Here is a 16,432-nt window from a genome sequence, read left to right as displayed (position 1 = left end):
AAAGGAGAAGCAATTTAATTCAGCTAAAAAGAACAGCTGCAAATGTTGCAATCCTAAAATGGAAACAAAATGCTGAAAATGCCAAGCATCTGTCATTATAAAGAGTGGGTAACATTGAAGAGATTGAAAGATGTGCACCAGAAAGATTTATTTTCGTGATGTTGATGGGTTTATTATTTTTTTTTAGAATTATCTTCTTTGATTTTGTTTTTAACTCCTTTCAGACAGTAACCTGCACTGTGGAGAAGGCAGTGCTCCCTTCCGAATGTTTTCAGTCAAATGTACCAAGCTCAATTGCAAAAGATTACCTAACGTACCTTTCTCTTTTCCAAAACCTCCCCATTTAAAACCATCTGAATCTTGACAATAATGAGAAGTGACAAACCATCAGAATTATTAGGCACGCTCCAAACCGAAATCCATCAGCAGGCATTTTACGATTGTCAACGATCATCACAGCTGATAATATGAAGGAAAAACTAAACTGGAACCTTGCTTCAGTCTCCTCGTTCTAAAGAAGGAATTGGACCAAAAACCTATAACTTTCCTTTAAAGGTGCTGAGGATGTATATATTTACAATTTATTTCAAATCTTGCCTTTTTCTCATCTCAGAATTAAAGCTTGACATTCTTAAGTCTCTCCTTCTATTCATTCATGGGATTGGGCATTCCTGGCTGATCTAGCATTTATTCCCCATCCCTCATTGCACAGAAATTATCACTTGAAGTCGGGAGTCACATTTAGGTCAGTTTCCCTTCTCTTAAGAGCATTAGCGAATCAGATTTTAACACAATTGACAGTGATCATATGGCCAATATTAAGTTAATCCCTTATTCTAGGTTTTTATTGAGTTCAAATTTCCCCATCTGCCCTAGTGGGATTCAAACCAATGTCTAGAACATTAGTCTGGGATTCTGGATTATTAGGTTTTCACAAGATCTAGTAGCAATAATTGTTTTTAACCAATACTCATTGAGCTAAGGCTGCTCTTGAGCATCTGGCATCTTTCCACAGGCAGGTAGATAGTCTTCTCTTTCTTTTGAATTCCTTGTTACTTGTTACTAAACAATATGAACAGTTACCTGATGGGAGTTTAAAAGAATGAGGGGGATCTTATTGAAACTTGCAGAATACTGAAAGGTCTGAGTAGAATCTACATGGAGAAGATGCTTCAACTAACATGACAGACATGGACTCAAGGGCACAATCTCAGAGTGAAGAGATGACCCTTTAGAACAGAGATGAGGAGGAATCTCTTCAGCTGTGTGTGATTAATCTGTGGAACTCATTGCCACAGAAGGCTGTGGAGGCCAAGTCATTGAGTGTCTTCAAGGCAGAGATAGATAGGTTCTTGATTGGTAAGTGAATCAAGGGTTATGGGGAGAAGGCGGGAGAATGGGGTTGACAAACTTATCAGCCATGCTGGAGAGTGAATGGTGGAGCAGACTCAATGGGCCAAATGGTCTCATTCTGCTCCTGTCTCTTATAGTCTTACCTCCTCAAGTAATCAGCAAAAGAAAACTAGAAACATTAGGAGGAAAAAGGTTGATTTATGTTGCAGTTATTTTCAAGCAGGTTCACAAAGCACCGAGTTTCAAGATGCAACACCATATACTTCAAGAATGCTTAAAAAAAAAACACACAAATTTATATTGGGCCATTTTTAAGATGCCTACTTAAAATAGATACTGGCTTCTTTCATATACCAATGACAGACCTAGCACATGATTTGGAAACTTTTCAGATATTAGGCTGCCCTGACCAGAGCAAGCGTTCACCCAAAGGATAAGTGATCTGTTTTTAAGGAGAGTCACTGTCAGTGAGGTTTTTGGTCTATAGCGATGTGCTCCTGTTCAGTGATCTGGGGATGTACAATAGAAACCAGCAGCAAAATCGTAAATGAGGCCAATTATCTGAAGTCTCTGTCTTTGAGCTCACAGACCATTCTTCGCACCAATTTGATGCACCAACTAGTATTTCTAAGCCAATGACTAAAGTAATGTCAGGTGGCAATGGGGGATTGGTGGCTTGGGGGTGTTGGAAGAGTAGCCCAATGAAATCAAAAGGTTTCCTAAATAGAAATGTGATTCACATAGCAAAAGTAATCCCTGTTAGTATAGTGGTTGGTTCTTTAAGTTCAACATAGTAATGCTTCTAATTCTGGCGACCTTGACATTGACAGAGACAGGGGTGGATAAGAACATTTTCCAAATCATTTTCACATTGTGTTCATTTTTGTACGGACTTTACTTTGCTGTTTAGTATCCATTGTTTTACTCTAACTATTATCAAAACAAATCAATGTGAGATATGTGCTCTGAATCAACATTTCCACAAGAGAAGCTACATTTCTACTTGTAACATGATACACTTTGTGCTGCAGGGTGAAAAATTACTGATGTTTTCACTTGGAAGATGTCACAACATATTTCTACAGCTTTTGTTTGTCATTGTTTTCATGCTAAGTTTTTACTGCAAGCCTAGTATTTTTTCCTCACTGTAGCAATAATATGCTTTGTTGATGTCGTAAAAATTGTTGATTCTGCGTAGTTGGTTATTCTGTCTTCCTCTAAGGATGAATAACAACTCTTTCTTTGCTATAGCAGGTCACCCAATCCTTGCCAGATGTGTTAGACAATCCCTGATTTCTCAAAGAAGTGGCAAAGGATTATTGCCTGAGAGGGGAAAGAGAGGGGGTGAGAAAGAGGAAAGACAGGCACTATTCGTCCATAGGCATTTGGTGGGAAGTAGAAATTCTGATAAGCTTTGTTAGTTACAGCATGGTCAGTCAGATTGTACAACAAGACATGACATTAACACTTCAAAGGATCAAACAGTAGCCAATTTGTATATGCTAGTAAGGGTCGCCTTTCCAAAGAATACCTGGAGTTGGGTATTTTTCATTGAACGGTTTAATGCAGAAGTCACATACTCAATAAAGTTTGATCTGAACATTGGGGGTGGTGGGGAATATATGTGTTGGCCCCTGGGTACTTCACAGTCAGATGCTGATTGTGTGAAAACCTGACGACACTTTTTCATTTGGCAGACAGTCTGTTTCAACAGTTGTTTCAATATGATGAATGCTGACAAATCAGAGGTTGAAATGATATTGTCCAACATATTGGAATTGGGTAAATACCCACTCTATCACCAACAGAGCTTTCAGAAGGTTCTGGCATTGTGACATACTCTCTACTTACAAGAAAGGGAACCTACTTCGCTTCAACATATAATAGGTTCAAAACAGTGGCTCCATGACTTCAAAATTCACAATGAATAGAATATCCCACTTCCAGGGCTTGCAGCCTGGGTGTAATTTTGTTATTATCGGCCTTGTTAAATACAGATAAACATTTCTTTGTTCATGGGACATATCTCACTAGCTATGTCAGCATTTATTGCCCATTCTTAATTGTACTGGATGAGCTGCTTCATTCCTTCTGCTGTATATACACCCTGTGTTAGGAAAAGGCTTTGGAATTTTGACCCAGCAACAGTGAATGAATAGTGTATGTCAGGATGGTGAGTGGCCTATAGGAGAACTTGTACGTTCTGGCGTTCCCATGTATTTGCTGCCCTTGTCTTTCTAAGCAGCAGAGACAGCAGGTTTGGAAAGTGTTACTGGAGAAACGTTAGTGAGTCACTGCAATGAGTCTTGTAGATAGAGCTCACCGTTGCCACTGTGCGTTGGGGGTGAAGGCAGTGAGAGTTTAAAGTGGTGGATGGAGCTGCTAATTAAACAGGCTGCATTACCCTGGCTAGTATCAAGCTTCTTGGCTGTTGGAACTACACTAATCCAGATTTGTGCCTTGCAGATGGTACATAGGCATTGGTTGGGGAGACAGGAAGCAAATTACTTCCAAATTCCAATCTTTAGGTTGTTGCAACCACAGGGGGCTGAACATTATATGTATTTGGCTAAGTGTCAGTTTCATCGCGTTTCATGGAGGGTTTCTCTCTTCACAAGGCCCAGCAAGGTTTCTTGTTGCATCTTACCAAACCTCATCAATTACCCATACAGTGCCCTTCTCACTTGGTTCTTGCCCCATTCTAACTCACCATATACAGAACAACCTGGCACAGCCAGGATATCCCAGAATTTATCAACATGCCCGGGCAGCAGTGCAAACTTTGGAAGGCTGCTGTGCACAGACCATCACTGTTGGGCCGGAACTGCCCAGCAGTGGTTCTATCCTTTGCAGGGACATACAGATATCACTCAGAAGGTAAAACCAGTACCCACTTTGAAGACATGGTACAGAAATGGGATGTTCTATGCCCAGCACCAGCTGAGGAGGCCATAATACCATAGCATGCCAGCCTAGTCTGAGGTTGTCCTTGTGGAGTACAGACACTGGCACCAGCTTGTTGGGCAAAGGCATGCTCTCTCAGCCAATATTACTCAGTAATGTCAGTATACTTAGAGACAGTTCAGTAAGGTATAAAAATGATAGCTGGACTTCAGAGGTTAAGCTATGAGGAGTGATGAGGCAAAATAAGCCTGTTTTCACCAGAATTGAGGAAGTTGAGGGGTGATCTGATCAAAGTCTTCAAGACATTAACAGGTAAAGACAGGATAGATAGATAAACTAATTCTACTGTATGGAAATTCTAGAACCGTGCAGTGTAGTCTGAGACCAGACTGTTCTGGAGGGATCTTAGGAAACACTTCTGCACCCAAAAGGTGGGAGATGTTTGGAACTCTCATCCACATTTGGCAGTTAATGCTAAATCAGTTGTTAATTTTAAATCTGAAACAGATTCATTTTTGTTAGGCAAAAGTATTAAAGGATATAGGCCAAAGGCAGGTGTATGGTGTTAGGCCACAAATCAACCATGACCTCACTGAATGGTGGAACAGGAATGAGGGGCTGAATGGCGTACTCCTGTTCTTATATAGAGGGTGACAGGCTTACTAGAAAGGAGCTCAGAAATGGACTGAGGAGAGCCAGGAGGGGGTATGAAAAAGGCTCGGCAGGAAGAATTAGGGAGAACCCAAAGGCATTTTACCCATACGTGAGGAATAACAGAACGATCAGGGATAAGGTAGGGCCAGGTCAGGGATAATGTAGGGAACTTGTGCATGGAATCTGAGCAGATAGGGGAAGTCCTAAATGAGTTTTTTGCTTCAGTTTTCACTAAGGAAAGGGAACTTGTTGTGAATGAGAACTCTGAGGAGCTGGGAAACAGGCTTCAACAGATCAAGATTGATGAAGTTGATGTGCTAGAAATTTTGGCAAACGTTAAGATTGATAAATCCCCAGGGCCAGACCAGATTTATCCTAAATCGCTCCAGGAAGCGAGAAAGGAGGTTGCTAAGCCGCTGGCGAAGATCTTTGCTTCCTCACTCTCCACGAGAGTCGTAGCGGAGGATTGGAAGGATGCAAATGTTGTTCCACTTTTCAAGAAGGGTAATAGGGAAATCCCTGGCAATTACAGACCAGTCAGTCTTCCATCTGTGGTCAGCAAAGTTGTGGAAAGAATTCTGAGGGATAGGATTTATGACTATTTGGAAAAGCATTGAGTGATTAAAGGCAGTCAGCATGGCTTTGTGAGGGGCAGGTCATGCCTCACAACTCTTTTTGAGCTCTTTGAGGAGGCTGATGAAGGTTGAGCAGTGGATGTGGTGTTTATGGACTTCAGCAAGGCACTTGATAAGGTTCCCCATAGTAGGCTCATTCATAAAGTCAGGAAGTATGGGATACAGGGAGATTTGGCTGTCTGGATTCAGAATTGGTTGGCTGACAGAAGGCAGAGAGTGGTTGTAGATGGAAAGTATTCTGCCTGGAGGTCAGTGTTGAGTGGGGTCCCGCAGGGCTCTGTTCTTGGGCCTCTGCTCTTTGTAGTTTTTATAAATTACTTGGATGAGGAGGTTGAGGGGTGGGTTAGTAAATGTGCCAACGACACAAAGGTTGGAGATGCCATTAATAGTATCGAGGGCTGTTGCAGGCTGCAGTGCGACATAGACAGGATGCAGAGCTGGGCTGAGAAATGGCAGATGGAGTTCAAACTGGATAAATGTGAAGTGATGCATTTTGGAAGGTTGAACTTACATGCTGAATATAGGATTAAAGACAGGATTCTTGGCAGTGTGGAGGAACAGAGGGATCTTGGTGTTCAAGTGCATAGATTCCTCAAAGTTGCCAGCCCAGTGGATAGAGTTGTTAAGAAAACATATGGTATTTTGGCTTTCATTAACGGGGGGATCGAGTTTAAGAGCTGCGAGATTTTGCTGCAGCTCTACAAGTCCCTGGTGAGACCACACTTGGAATATTGTGTCCAGTTCTGGTCGCCTTACGATAGGAAAGATACGGAGGCTTTGGAGAGGGTGCAAAGAAGGTTTACCAGGATGCTGCCTGGACTGGAGGGCTTGTCTTACAAAGAGAGGTTGACTAAGCTCGGTCTTTTCTCTCTGGAGAGAAGGAGGAAGAGAGGTGACCTGATCGAGCTATACAAGATAATGGGAGGAATGGATAGAGTCAATAGCCAGAGACTTTTCCCCAGGGCAGGATTGACTGGCATGAGGGGTATAGTTTTAAGATATTAGGAGGAAGGTATAGAGGAGATGTCAGAGGAAGGTTCTTTACGCAGAGTTGTGAATGCATGGAATTCATTGCCAGAGGTGGTGGTGGAAGCAGAGTCATTAGGGACATTAAAGCAACTGCTGGACATGCACATGGACAGTAGTGAATTGAGGGGTGTATAGGTTAGTTTATTTGATTTTAGATTAGGAATAATCCTCGGCACAACTTTGTGGGCTGAAGGGCCTGTATTGGGCTGTATTGTTCTGTGTTCTATGAATTGTTATTTATCTTTGAGGGGCACAAACCTCGTCAGCTTCTGGGTAAACTTTATCACGAGAGGGAGATGGAGACAAAATCCTTCCTCGTATATAGTCAGCTCCATTTGGATTTGAAAAGAGACAAGAAAGTATGTCCATAAAGAACTTTGTAAAAAAAAACTGCTCCTGATATCACTGCTGAAAAGTACCCAGCTTATAGAGCTGGGCTATTGGAGCTGTTTTTTGATACTAGCCCCTGGACTTATTTTAAGCAACTGTCCACAAAGCCTCAACGTGCTTTCACTGAACTCCATAAACGATATCTCCTACCGTTTCACTTTTCATCTACACAATCAGAAAATACACATTCAAAGGAAAGGCAGCTCATGAACTAAAGTACAGTTCCATTAGATTTGGTAAAAGGCTACAAATCCATTCTGGAGTTAATTCATTTCTACCTTTTTTTTGTCACAAACTATTCCTTTATCTTTTCAAAACAGGGGAAAGTGACTTAAAGATAAACTAAGGATACAAAATAAAGGACCAGAAAATCGCTTGTAAACCAGCAGAGATATTTCAGATAGCTGCCATTTCATTACTGCCTCCTTTACTTCCATTATCTTCATGGCACAAACATTCATTAGGTACCATAAATAATCTGACTTTCCGAATCAGAATCATGTTCTCACCTGGTCCTGAAACATTGCACCACCAAAGGCCCAGATAGCGGCAAAAATGAAATAGAGTTCATAGAGATCCTTGTGGCAGTCTGGTGGAGTGTTTTCCTTTGTCAACAAGCACTCTAATAAGTAGCAAAGCATCTGAACCATACTCTGCTCTGGGACTGGGATGATCTTCTTAAATCTGTGGAAACCAGATCAAGAGAATAAGAAGAGAAATCCTTTCCTGTGTGAGAGATAACTAAGCCCCAGAGAACTAACTAAAAAGTAACATAGGATTTCTGTTCTCCTGTTGAACTGTTGTTTTGAAAGGGCAAATACTTAAGTGCTGTGAGCTTGAAGGACATTGAGGTCAGTTCCACACTGCACCAAATAAACTTAACCATTTCTCTTAATGTGAGAATATTGTTAGAATCTCAAATTAACTTGAATTGAATGAATGAATGAACAAGCTTTATTGTCACATGTACTCAAATGGGTACAGTGAAAAATTTATAAGTCACCAACTTACAGCACCATCTTAGGTACTAAGATCACAATGTGACTGCGACATTTGAAGCAGCATTTTCAGAATGGTTTTCACTGTGTTCAAACCATTCCAAAATTTCAGTTCAGTTGTTTGTGACTTCAGGTAGTGCATCAACCAATCTCTTGTTCGCTCTCCATTCTGTAGTGCTTTTTTGCAAAAAAGCATGGGAATATTAATTACTATGGAAAGCATTCAAACATGCCGTACCACTTTAAACAGTGCAACAATTGCACAGCTATGTCAAATACTCTTCTGATACTCATGTTGTAAAATGTTCAGTTTCAGCTTCTCCCGTTTCGGTACAGCTCCTACTTCACCTCTCGACCTTTATTTTCCCTTACCTTGTCCGAAGAGTATCCAGGCACAAAGGCAGGTATTTCTCAAATAAGATAGTCAGGTTCGCTTTCTCGGACTGGACCTCTCGTTTGTCAATCCAACTGCTAACTGGGGGGTTCCAGCCGAGATCAGCAGGATTAATGTACAAGATCCCTGAAATAAGACGTAAGAACTTGCTTATTCCTTATTTTCTGATGTACAATTTGAGAGTTGGGAAAGTAGACCATAAAATGGGCAAAACCAGCTAGTATAGGGCATGGTATCTGGTATCCGCATCTGTTCATATATATTGCAATGCCTTAGTTTTAAATTATCCACTCTGATAGCATACAGTGTCACCTGCCACTTTTCTGAAAATTGTTGCTATGGTAATACAACATGAGTGGAACTGGGAAAAGTGATAGAGGAGAAACATGAGACGCTAAGTGTCTGTCTAACAGCTATCTTTCCAGCCACATGCAACCAAATCCTTTGTACATGGTGATTTCAAACAAGCTATGCACCATCTTTGTGATGTTTTGATCCTGTTTGAGTCCTTTGGGTATCATACCAACACTTACCTGCGCAGAGGAGTTTATGATTACCCTCTAGTGGGTTAGGTTGGTCATTACATCTTTCGAACAAGCCAAATGGCTATTTTAAACTTTCATTCTGATACAATTCCTTCTTCCTATTAAAGACAGGACGTGCTATCCAAATTGGTTTAAGCCATTAAGTGCTCAGACAACAATTTGCAATCTCATTGCTTGATGGATGGGCAAGTTTTTATGGATAACAACACAATGTACAGACCAAATGTTTCTGGAGAAAGGGAGCAGAGGTCAGGTCCCTGATCTTTACCATTAGATGAGAGCTCATTAACCTGAAAAATTAATTCGGTCTCACAGATCTGCCATGATCTCATTGAGTGTTAGAAAGGCTCAAGGGGCTCAATGGCCTACTCCTGTTCTTATATTTCTCTCTACTAAAGTGCTACCTCACGTGCTGAGTAGTTGCAGAATTTTCTGCTTTTATTTCAGACTTTGCATACCAATGGTATTTTGCATTTCTGGAAGGTTTCTGTCTGTCTCTTTGTGGCAAAGAAGGAATACTAAGCTCAATTGAGAAAAGGCAGAGAACCCGTGGCGAAAGAAAAGATAGAACAAGCACAACTAACAAAGGTAACACACTATTTCTTGCTGTTATGCTCCTAAGAAATCTTGCTTCATTGTGAGGCTTGCATAGCACTCATTGGGAGCAATGATCAACTTTTTCCAAAGCGCCTATTCTAATTCACATTATCTACTTATCTCCAAGACTTAACATTATGAATTCAAACACAAGGAATGTAAATCCTTTCAGTTTTAGAGAATCTGTATTGGAAAGGCTGAAATTTAGGATCACTTAAACACAACACAGGCCAAAGGAGCACAATTTCAACAGCAAGCATATTTAACCACACATCTAACACATGGTGTTACTGTTATTTCCCTCTTCAAAGCCCATAAGTAAGAACGATCACTGGTTTGACTTGGAATCCTTGGGTTTGAACATGTGTTTGTATATTTTTTTTCTCAACCTTTAAACTACCGGGAGCAATGGCAGGTGAAGTGGTAATGTCATTGGACTCATAATGTAGAGGTCCAAGTTAATGTTCTAAACTCATGAGTTGAAAACCCATCACAGCAGCTGATGGAATTAGATTAATTTAAAAAACTGGAATTGAAACCTAACCTCAATAATGTAACTCAATCTTCTCATAAATATCATATCCCTTATGGAAGAAAGTCTGTCATATTTACCTGGTCTGGCCCACATTTGACCCAGCAATGTGGCTGACTCAGAACTGCCCTCAAGGGCTCTCTGGGATGAGCCACAAATACTGACATTAGTGGTGAAGGCCACATCACATGGATATTTTTGTTCTTAATAAAGAAACAAGTTGATACCATGAGTTACACCTTCCAAGAGCAATAGCAACTATTTTTAATGATTGTTTCTCAAGTTGGTGAAAGATAGAACTTGATCTGATTGTACCACAATAAGGAGCAAGTAATGGCCCGACCTGCATCTGAACAGGAAGTAGTTATCAAGCAGCAACTGAACTAATTCACACCCTCCATGAGAGGAGCATTTACAGAAAAATAAATTCTGCAAGACTGAACCCAATTCTCACAGATTCGATTTTTACCTTAATTAAGTTCTAGTTATATACAAACCTGCTCTCGAAACAGTGGCTGGGGTTGCAGTTCGTAAGTGACTAATTTCAAACAGAAGTCTCATGGTTGGATTAAGAGGGATCCGTTCATTACTGGCCAATGTCAAAACCTAGAATAAAAAGATAGCCAAACAGGTAAGAAAGATAAAGATAGTGTTTTACTTCTCCAGTCTGTGTCAACTGAAAGACTCCTATCTAAGGACAAGCTTTTCTTTAATGGACTGACAGCCAACTCAAATGTGAATAAACGGTGCAAAAGAATGGAAAGTGGGATATGGCCAAAAGAGGTACTCAGAGAAGTACTTCTAAAGCACAAAGGTGGCCACTTATGGATGATATAAGAAGCAGAATAAGAATTAAGCAAGTGTGAGGAAAAAAAAAGCAGGATCGTGCACACTGATTTTTTTTGCTTATTGCTTCAAGGGCTGGTGTTGTTGCTGACAAATCCAACACTTGCTTGCTATCCCTAATTGCACTTGAACTGAGTGATTTACTAGATCGGCTCAGCGTACAGTTAAGAGTCAACTATATTGCTGTAGGTTTGGAGTCACATGTTGAGCAGAGTGGGTAAGGATGGCAGATTTCCTTCCCTGCAAGACAAGAGTGAATCAGATCGGATTTTAGCCTGGAGCAAGATGTGAAGGGATCAGAAGCTAAGAGTAAGGTTCCTGACACCAGTTCCAGGGTGTGCAATCATCCTGTAGCACGTGCCAAGCACAGGTTTGGTAGTATTTTAGGACTTTCAGACAACAGCAGGATATATCCTTCTCAATGAACACTCATTTGCAGACCAGAAATGTGTAGGGAAGTCTTGGGTTTTGGAGATCAAAGCTGGAGGTGTTAAAATCCTGATTGCAAATTTTGCAGCTTTTACAGAGGGCACATGGCAGTAGCAGGATATCTTTAGGAGATGGAATAACTCAACCTTGGTAATCAAACCGGTCAGACAGCTATAGGCATGTACAGCATGGAAATGGACCATTCGGTCCAACTCGTACATGCTGACCAGGTACACTAAATTAATCTAATCCCATTTGGCAGCACTTAGCCCAGATCCCTCCCAACTCTTTTTATTCATGTACCCATCCAGATGCCTTTTAGATGTTCTAATTCCACCACTTCCTTTGACAGCTCATTCCATACAAGCACCACCCTGTGTGAAAAAGTTGCCCCTTAGGATGCTTTTATATCTTTCCCCTCTCACCCTAAACCTATGCCGTCTAGTTTTGGACTACAATAGGGAAAACACCTTGACTATTCACCCTCTCCATGCTCCTCATGATTTTATAAACTTCTATAAGGTCACCCCTCAGCCCCGACGTGCCAGAGAAATCAGCCCCAGCCTATTCAGCTTCTCTCTATCACTCAAACCCCCTCCAATCCTGGTAACATCCTTATGAATCTTTTCTGAAGTGTTTCAAGTTTCACAACATCTTTCCTTTGGCAGGAGACCAGAACTGAACGCAGTATTCCAAAAGTGGCCAAACCAACGTGCTCGAAAAGAAACTGATCCCAAGATCAAATGATCCCATTGTACATCATGACATGAAGTGACAGCCAAATGAGTTAATAGAATTACAAATGGAGACATCTGTATGCTGCTGGTGGGAATTAAACAGGTAGTTATGTTTCCTTGACATTTTGACAGCTGAGATAGGAGATAAGGAAGGGCAAAGAGAATAGACTAGCAGGTAATATAAAAGGCAACCCAAAGTTATTTTGTCTATGGTATAACAGAAATTATAAGAAGAATAGGGCTTATGAGGAACCAAAAGGAAAGATTCTTATGGTTGCAGTTCACATTGTCAAGAGACTAAATTAGTATTTTGCATCTGTTTTCACTGCCAATGCAACAGAAGAGGAGGTAATTGTAAGAGTGAACAGGCTAAAAACAGATAAAGAGGTGGTACTTCAAGATGTATACTTAAAAGGTTCAAAACAGAAAAGTCACTCCATCTGAATCCTAACTTGTTGAGGCACGTAAGGGTAGAGATAACATGTCTTAATTTTCCAATCTTCCCTACAAACGGAGGAAATGACAGAGGACTGCAGGATTCCAAATTTTACATCCCTGTTGAAAAATAGACAGAGAGAAAAAGGTGGAACTTCAGTCTCATCAGCCCAAGAGCAATAGTAGTGATTGGTAAAATGAAAGCATAATTAATTGTCACTTGGAAAATGTATGGGTTAATAAATTAAACTATGTGGATTGTTAATGGGGTGATGCATTTTTTGCAAGTTTCTTCCCGAAGAAGAGCCGAGGATATGGTTGAAACCAAGCTTGTTTCAACGCTGAAATCTGTAGAACAACAAATGAACACTGAAATGGAAAGATGTACTTGAAAGTGATTCTGACAGGTGCCTTATCGATTACAATGTTTAACATGGCAGCTCAGGTACTGGAAGCATTCGGCCAAACATCAAGGTACTAACTTTTGATGTCTTGATATTCCCAGAACTGTGCACTTCTTTGCATAATGGTGACTCTGATTAGGGATGTGAATCATTTTTTATTAAAGTTTCCTTGATCCATAGCACTCAACATTTGTTGATGTTATTACATGAAAATAACATCCTGGGGAAAGATTTTTATGACTTAGCATGTATGTTATTATAGGAATCCACTGAAATAAGGTTGAAGATTAGATTCATGACATGACAGCTATTTTAATAAAGCAGAATCTTAGCAGGATAGGAGACGTGCATTGTTCCTTCTTCTCATCTTTAGTTAGCATCTGTATAGACAGATACTGACTGGTTCTGTCCATTTACCTTATTATCATCCATGACAGTGTTAAGAGATTCAATCCACATAGGATCAATGTCACCATCGAGCACAATCCATTTGGGACCATCATGAGTTACGTTTGCCAGATCACGCATGATACATGAGAAGAGCCCTAAGGAATGAACACACAAATAGGCTGTCCTTGTTTGACACACAGAATGCAGAGCAAGGTCTTAGATCACATCAAGAACCTCTGAAATTGAATCATAATTCCTCTTGCTCCATTCAGCAATATTAATATTCATGTTCTTCTCTTCAAATGAAAATAGTAATAAGCAATGTTGTGGATTATGTCTACAAATGTCAGCAGCTCTCCAAATAACTTGTCTAAGTAACTGTGTATTCTGTTACATGCCATGACCAGATATAACACTTAAGGTATGCAAGTGGATCAATTAAAGTCATGAGCAACACAATCAACCTGTCAAATAGAGTCTTGTCTAGAATACAAGAACTTTTAACGTTGAGCTGTCCAAAGGCTTGCTATATAGTCACTCAACAAATCAAACTGGCAGTGAATTAATTTTAACTTATCCCACTCGCGGTCTGTTTTCTGTAATCATTACATACCATCCTTCCACTCTCTGGTTGCTGGGTTGATGATTCCAAAGAGCTCATCATTAGTAACAGCCTTAGGATTAAGATCAGCCCAGACTGGTCGGCGTTTCATATTCTGGTAAGTCTTATATAAGGACTTCAGGACCTGTGACTTGCCTGTTCCAGCGTTGCCCACAACAAAGACAGAGTGTCTCACTTCAAGCATCTCTTCTAACTGGACAACCTGCAATAATAGGAAAAGCAATTCAGAGCCAAATTGAAAAACAGAACAACAGTAGTAGTCCAGTCTGCCCATCAAACCCATTCTTCCATTCAGTATGATCATGGCTCATTGAACACTTCAATGCCTTTTACTCATCCCATCCACATAACTCTGTAGGCCATTGGTAGTGAGAAATCTATCGCTCTTTACCTTAAGCATACTCAAAGACTGAGTACTCTGTGGTAGAGAATTTCAAAGCTTCACAACGTTCTGAGTACAATAATTTCTCATCTTGAACCTAATTGGCAATCTCTTACTTATAAATTGTGTTCCTTGGTTCCAGATTCTCCACAAGGGGAAACATCTGACCTGTATAAACGCTGTCTATCCCTTTAAGAGCTTTGCAGGTACAAGCACTTGTCATTCTTCAAAATTCTGGAGCTTACAGGCCCAGTTTGCCCAATTTCTCTTCACAGGATGCTCCTACCATCCGGGGAATAAGTCTGATAAACTTTTGTTGCCCTCCCTCTATGGCAATAATACCTTTCCTGAGATTAGGAAACCAAAAGTGCACACAGTACTCCAGGTGGGGTCTAACCAATCATACAAATAAAAGAGGGCTTCAATAGACTTGTACTCAAACCCTCATTCAATAAGGATTAACATTTCATTCCCTTTGCTGCACCTGCAACAAGGACACCAAAGTCCCCTTGTACATCAATACTTTCCAATCTTTTATTATTTAAAAATACTCTGCACATTTATTTCTCCGAGCAAAGTGGATAACCTTACAATTTCCATATTACATTCCAAATCTTGCACTTACATAATGAATCATCACATCCTGATTAGTTTTACAGTCCTGTTACTTCTGTTAGACAGCAGCAGTCAATTGGCTCATAGGAAGACCCCAACAGGGCGTGAGAATGAATGGTCCCTTATTCTGAGTTTGTGTAGCTGGCCAGATATCTGGTAGGAATGTATGCTTTTATTCACATGTGACTGATTATTTTAAACTAATCATGAAGGCAGGAACCCAATTTGAAATACAGAAGCAGCTGACCATAACTTAAAATGTAGCCATACTGGCACTTCTGCCTGAATGAAAAATGCCATTTTGTGCACATCAATTCAAAAATAAGTGTAAATCAAGCACAGTATCGCCAGAAAGTTTAAAATCAATACCAGAAATCTTTCATACTCGTTGAGTTTCTATAAAGAGCTGTGTGACTTGCATCTCAAGAGATGCACACGTGCAATCAGTTGAATTTCAGTAAACATAAACTAGCATACAAGAAATACCTTGTCATCTTCACAGAATATCTGATGGCACTTCTCAACAAATTATATATTTTCTGGACTACACACTGTTTCTATGGGCTAGAGGGCTATGAACGCAATGACCCACAATCAGCAAATCAGAAGAACATCCAGTTATATTTTGTGGTGATAGTAACTTGGAGATGAATGCTTCCCAGGAAAACACCACACTCCCCATCTAAATGGCACCATGGGATCTTGACCATCCACTTGCACTGTTGGAACTGGAGGGTCGTGTCCCAATTTAAAGACTTGCCCTAAAATGCTTCAAATAATGCAACAGTTGAGTAGTAAGGTGCTGTAATATTGTGTGTTCAGGTTCTCGAGTGGGATTAGAACCAAAATCCACAAGGATTCAGCAGATATAGTTCTACTGACATTAAAGCAAGCAATGTACAGCACTTGAACGTGAGACATTTTATTCAAGAGTGACTGGTGAAGGCTTTCATCGTTGTCTCTGTAAAGCATTTCCCAAGCTTTTTTTGAATACCTAACCTTGAACTGGATGCGGGAATTGGGAGCGAGGCCAGCAGGTTTGGCCTACAATCCTTGAGATGGGTTCTGGTGAACCAGCATCTTGAACTGTTGCAGTCCCTGTAGTGCAGTACATCCATAGTGCTGACAGGAAGGTGTCTCAGATTTTGACCCAACACTGAAGAAACAGTGCTGCAAGTCCAAGCCAAGATGGTGTGTGGCTTGAAGGGGAATTTGCAGATGGCAGTGTCCTGACGCAACAGTTGCCCTTGTCCTTCGACATAGTAAAGGGTGTTCGTTTCATAAGTGCTGTTGGAGGAGTGTGGGTGAGTTGTTGCATTACACTTTGTTGACACACTATTGCATCACTGGTGGAGAGAGTAGAAGTTTCAGATAATGGATGGAGTGCCAATCAGATGGGATGATTTGTTCTGGACAGTGTTAGGACCAGGTTGAGGGGGTGACTTGGCTCTCTTTTTTTCTACGTCGATGGTCGTCCCAAGAAAGGTTTAAATTTCTTTTCATCGTTCATTGTATTTATATGACTGGTACAGTTCAGTTCT

At 40.6% G+C, this 16,432-nt stretch overlaps 1 protein-coding gene across 1 annotated transcript in view; it reads right to left on the bottom strand.

Moving 5' to 3' along the window:
* LOC122562034 (dynein axonemal heavy chain 9-like) overlaps nucleotides 1-16,432 on the bottom strand; it is a 508,505-nt gene that overhangs the window by 322,524 nt on the left and 169,549 nt on the right. The window contains exons 32-36 of the mRNA XM_043714478.1: nucleotides 13,886-14,096; nucleotides 13,300-13,427; nucleotides 10,529-10,637; nucleotides 8,336-8,483; nucleotides 7,475-7,649 (exon numbers count right to left, since the gene is read on the bottom strand). Of these exons, the coding sequence (XP_043570413.1) occupies nucleotides 7,475-7,649; nucleotides 8,336-8,483; nucleotides 10,529-10,637; nucleotides 13,300-13,427; nucleotides 13,886-14,096 (771 nt within the window). The remainder of the gene's footprint in view (nucleotides 1-7,474; nucleotides 7,650-8,335; nucleotides 8,484-10,528; nucleotides 10,638-13,299; nucleotides 13,428-13,885; nucleotides 14,097-16,432) is intronic.

The sequence above is a fragment of the Chiloscyllium plagiosum genome, chromosome 24 (genome assembly GCF_004010195.1).
Source record: "Chiloscyllium plagiosum isolate BGI_BamShark_2017 chromosome 24, ASM401019v2, whole genome shotgun sequence".
Classification (NCBI taxonomy): Eukaryota; Metazoa; Chordata; class Chondrichthyes; order Orectolobiformes; family Hemiscylliidae; genus Chiloscyllium; species Chiloscyllium plagiosum.
Note: the sequence above shows the minus strand (reverse complement) of the source record. Positions and strands in the feature narration are given on the sequence as shown.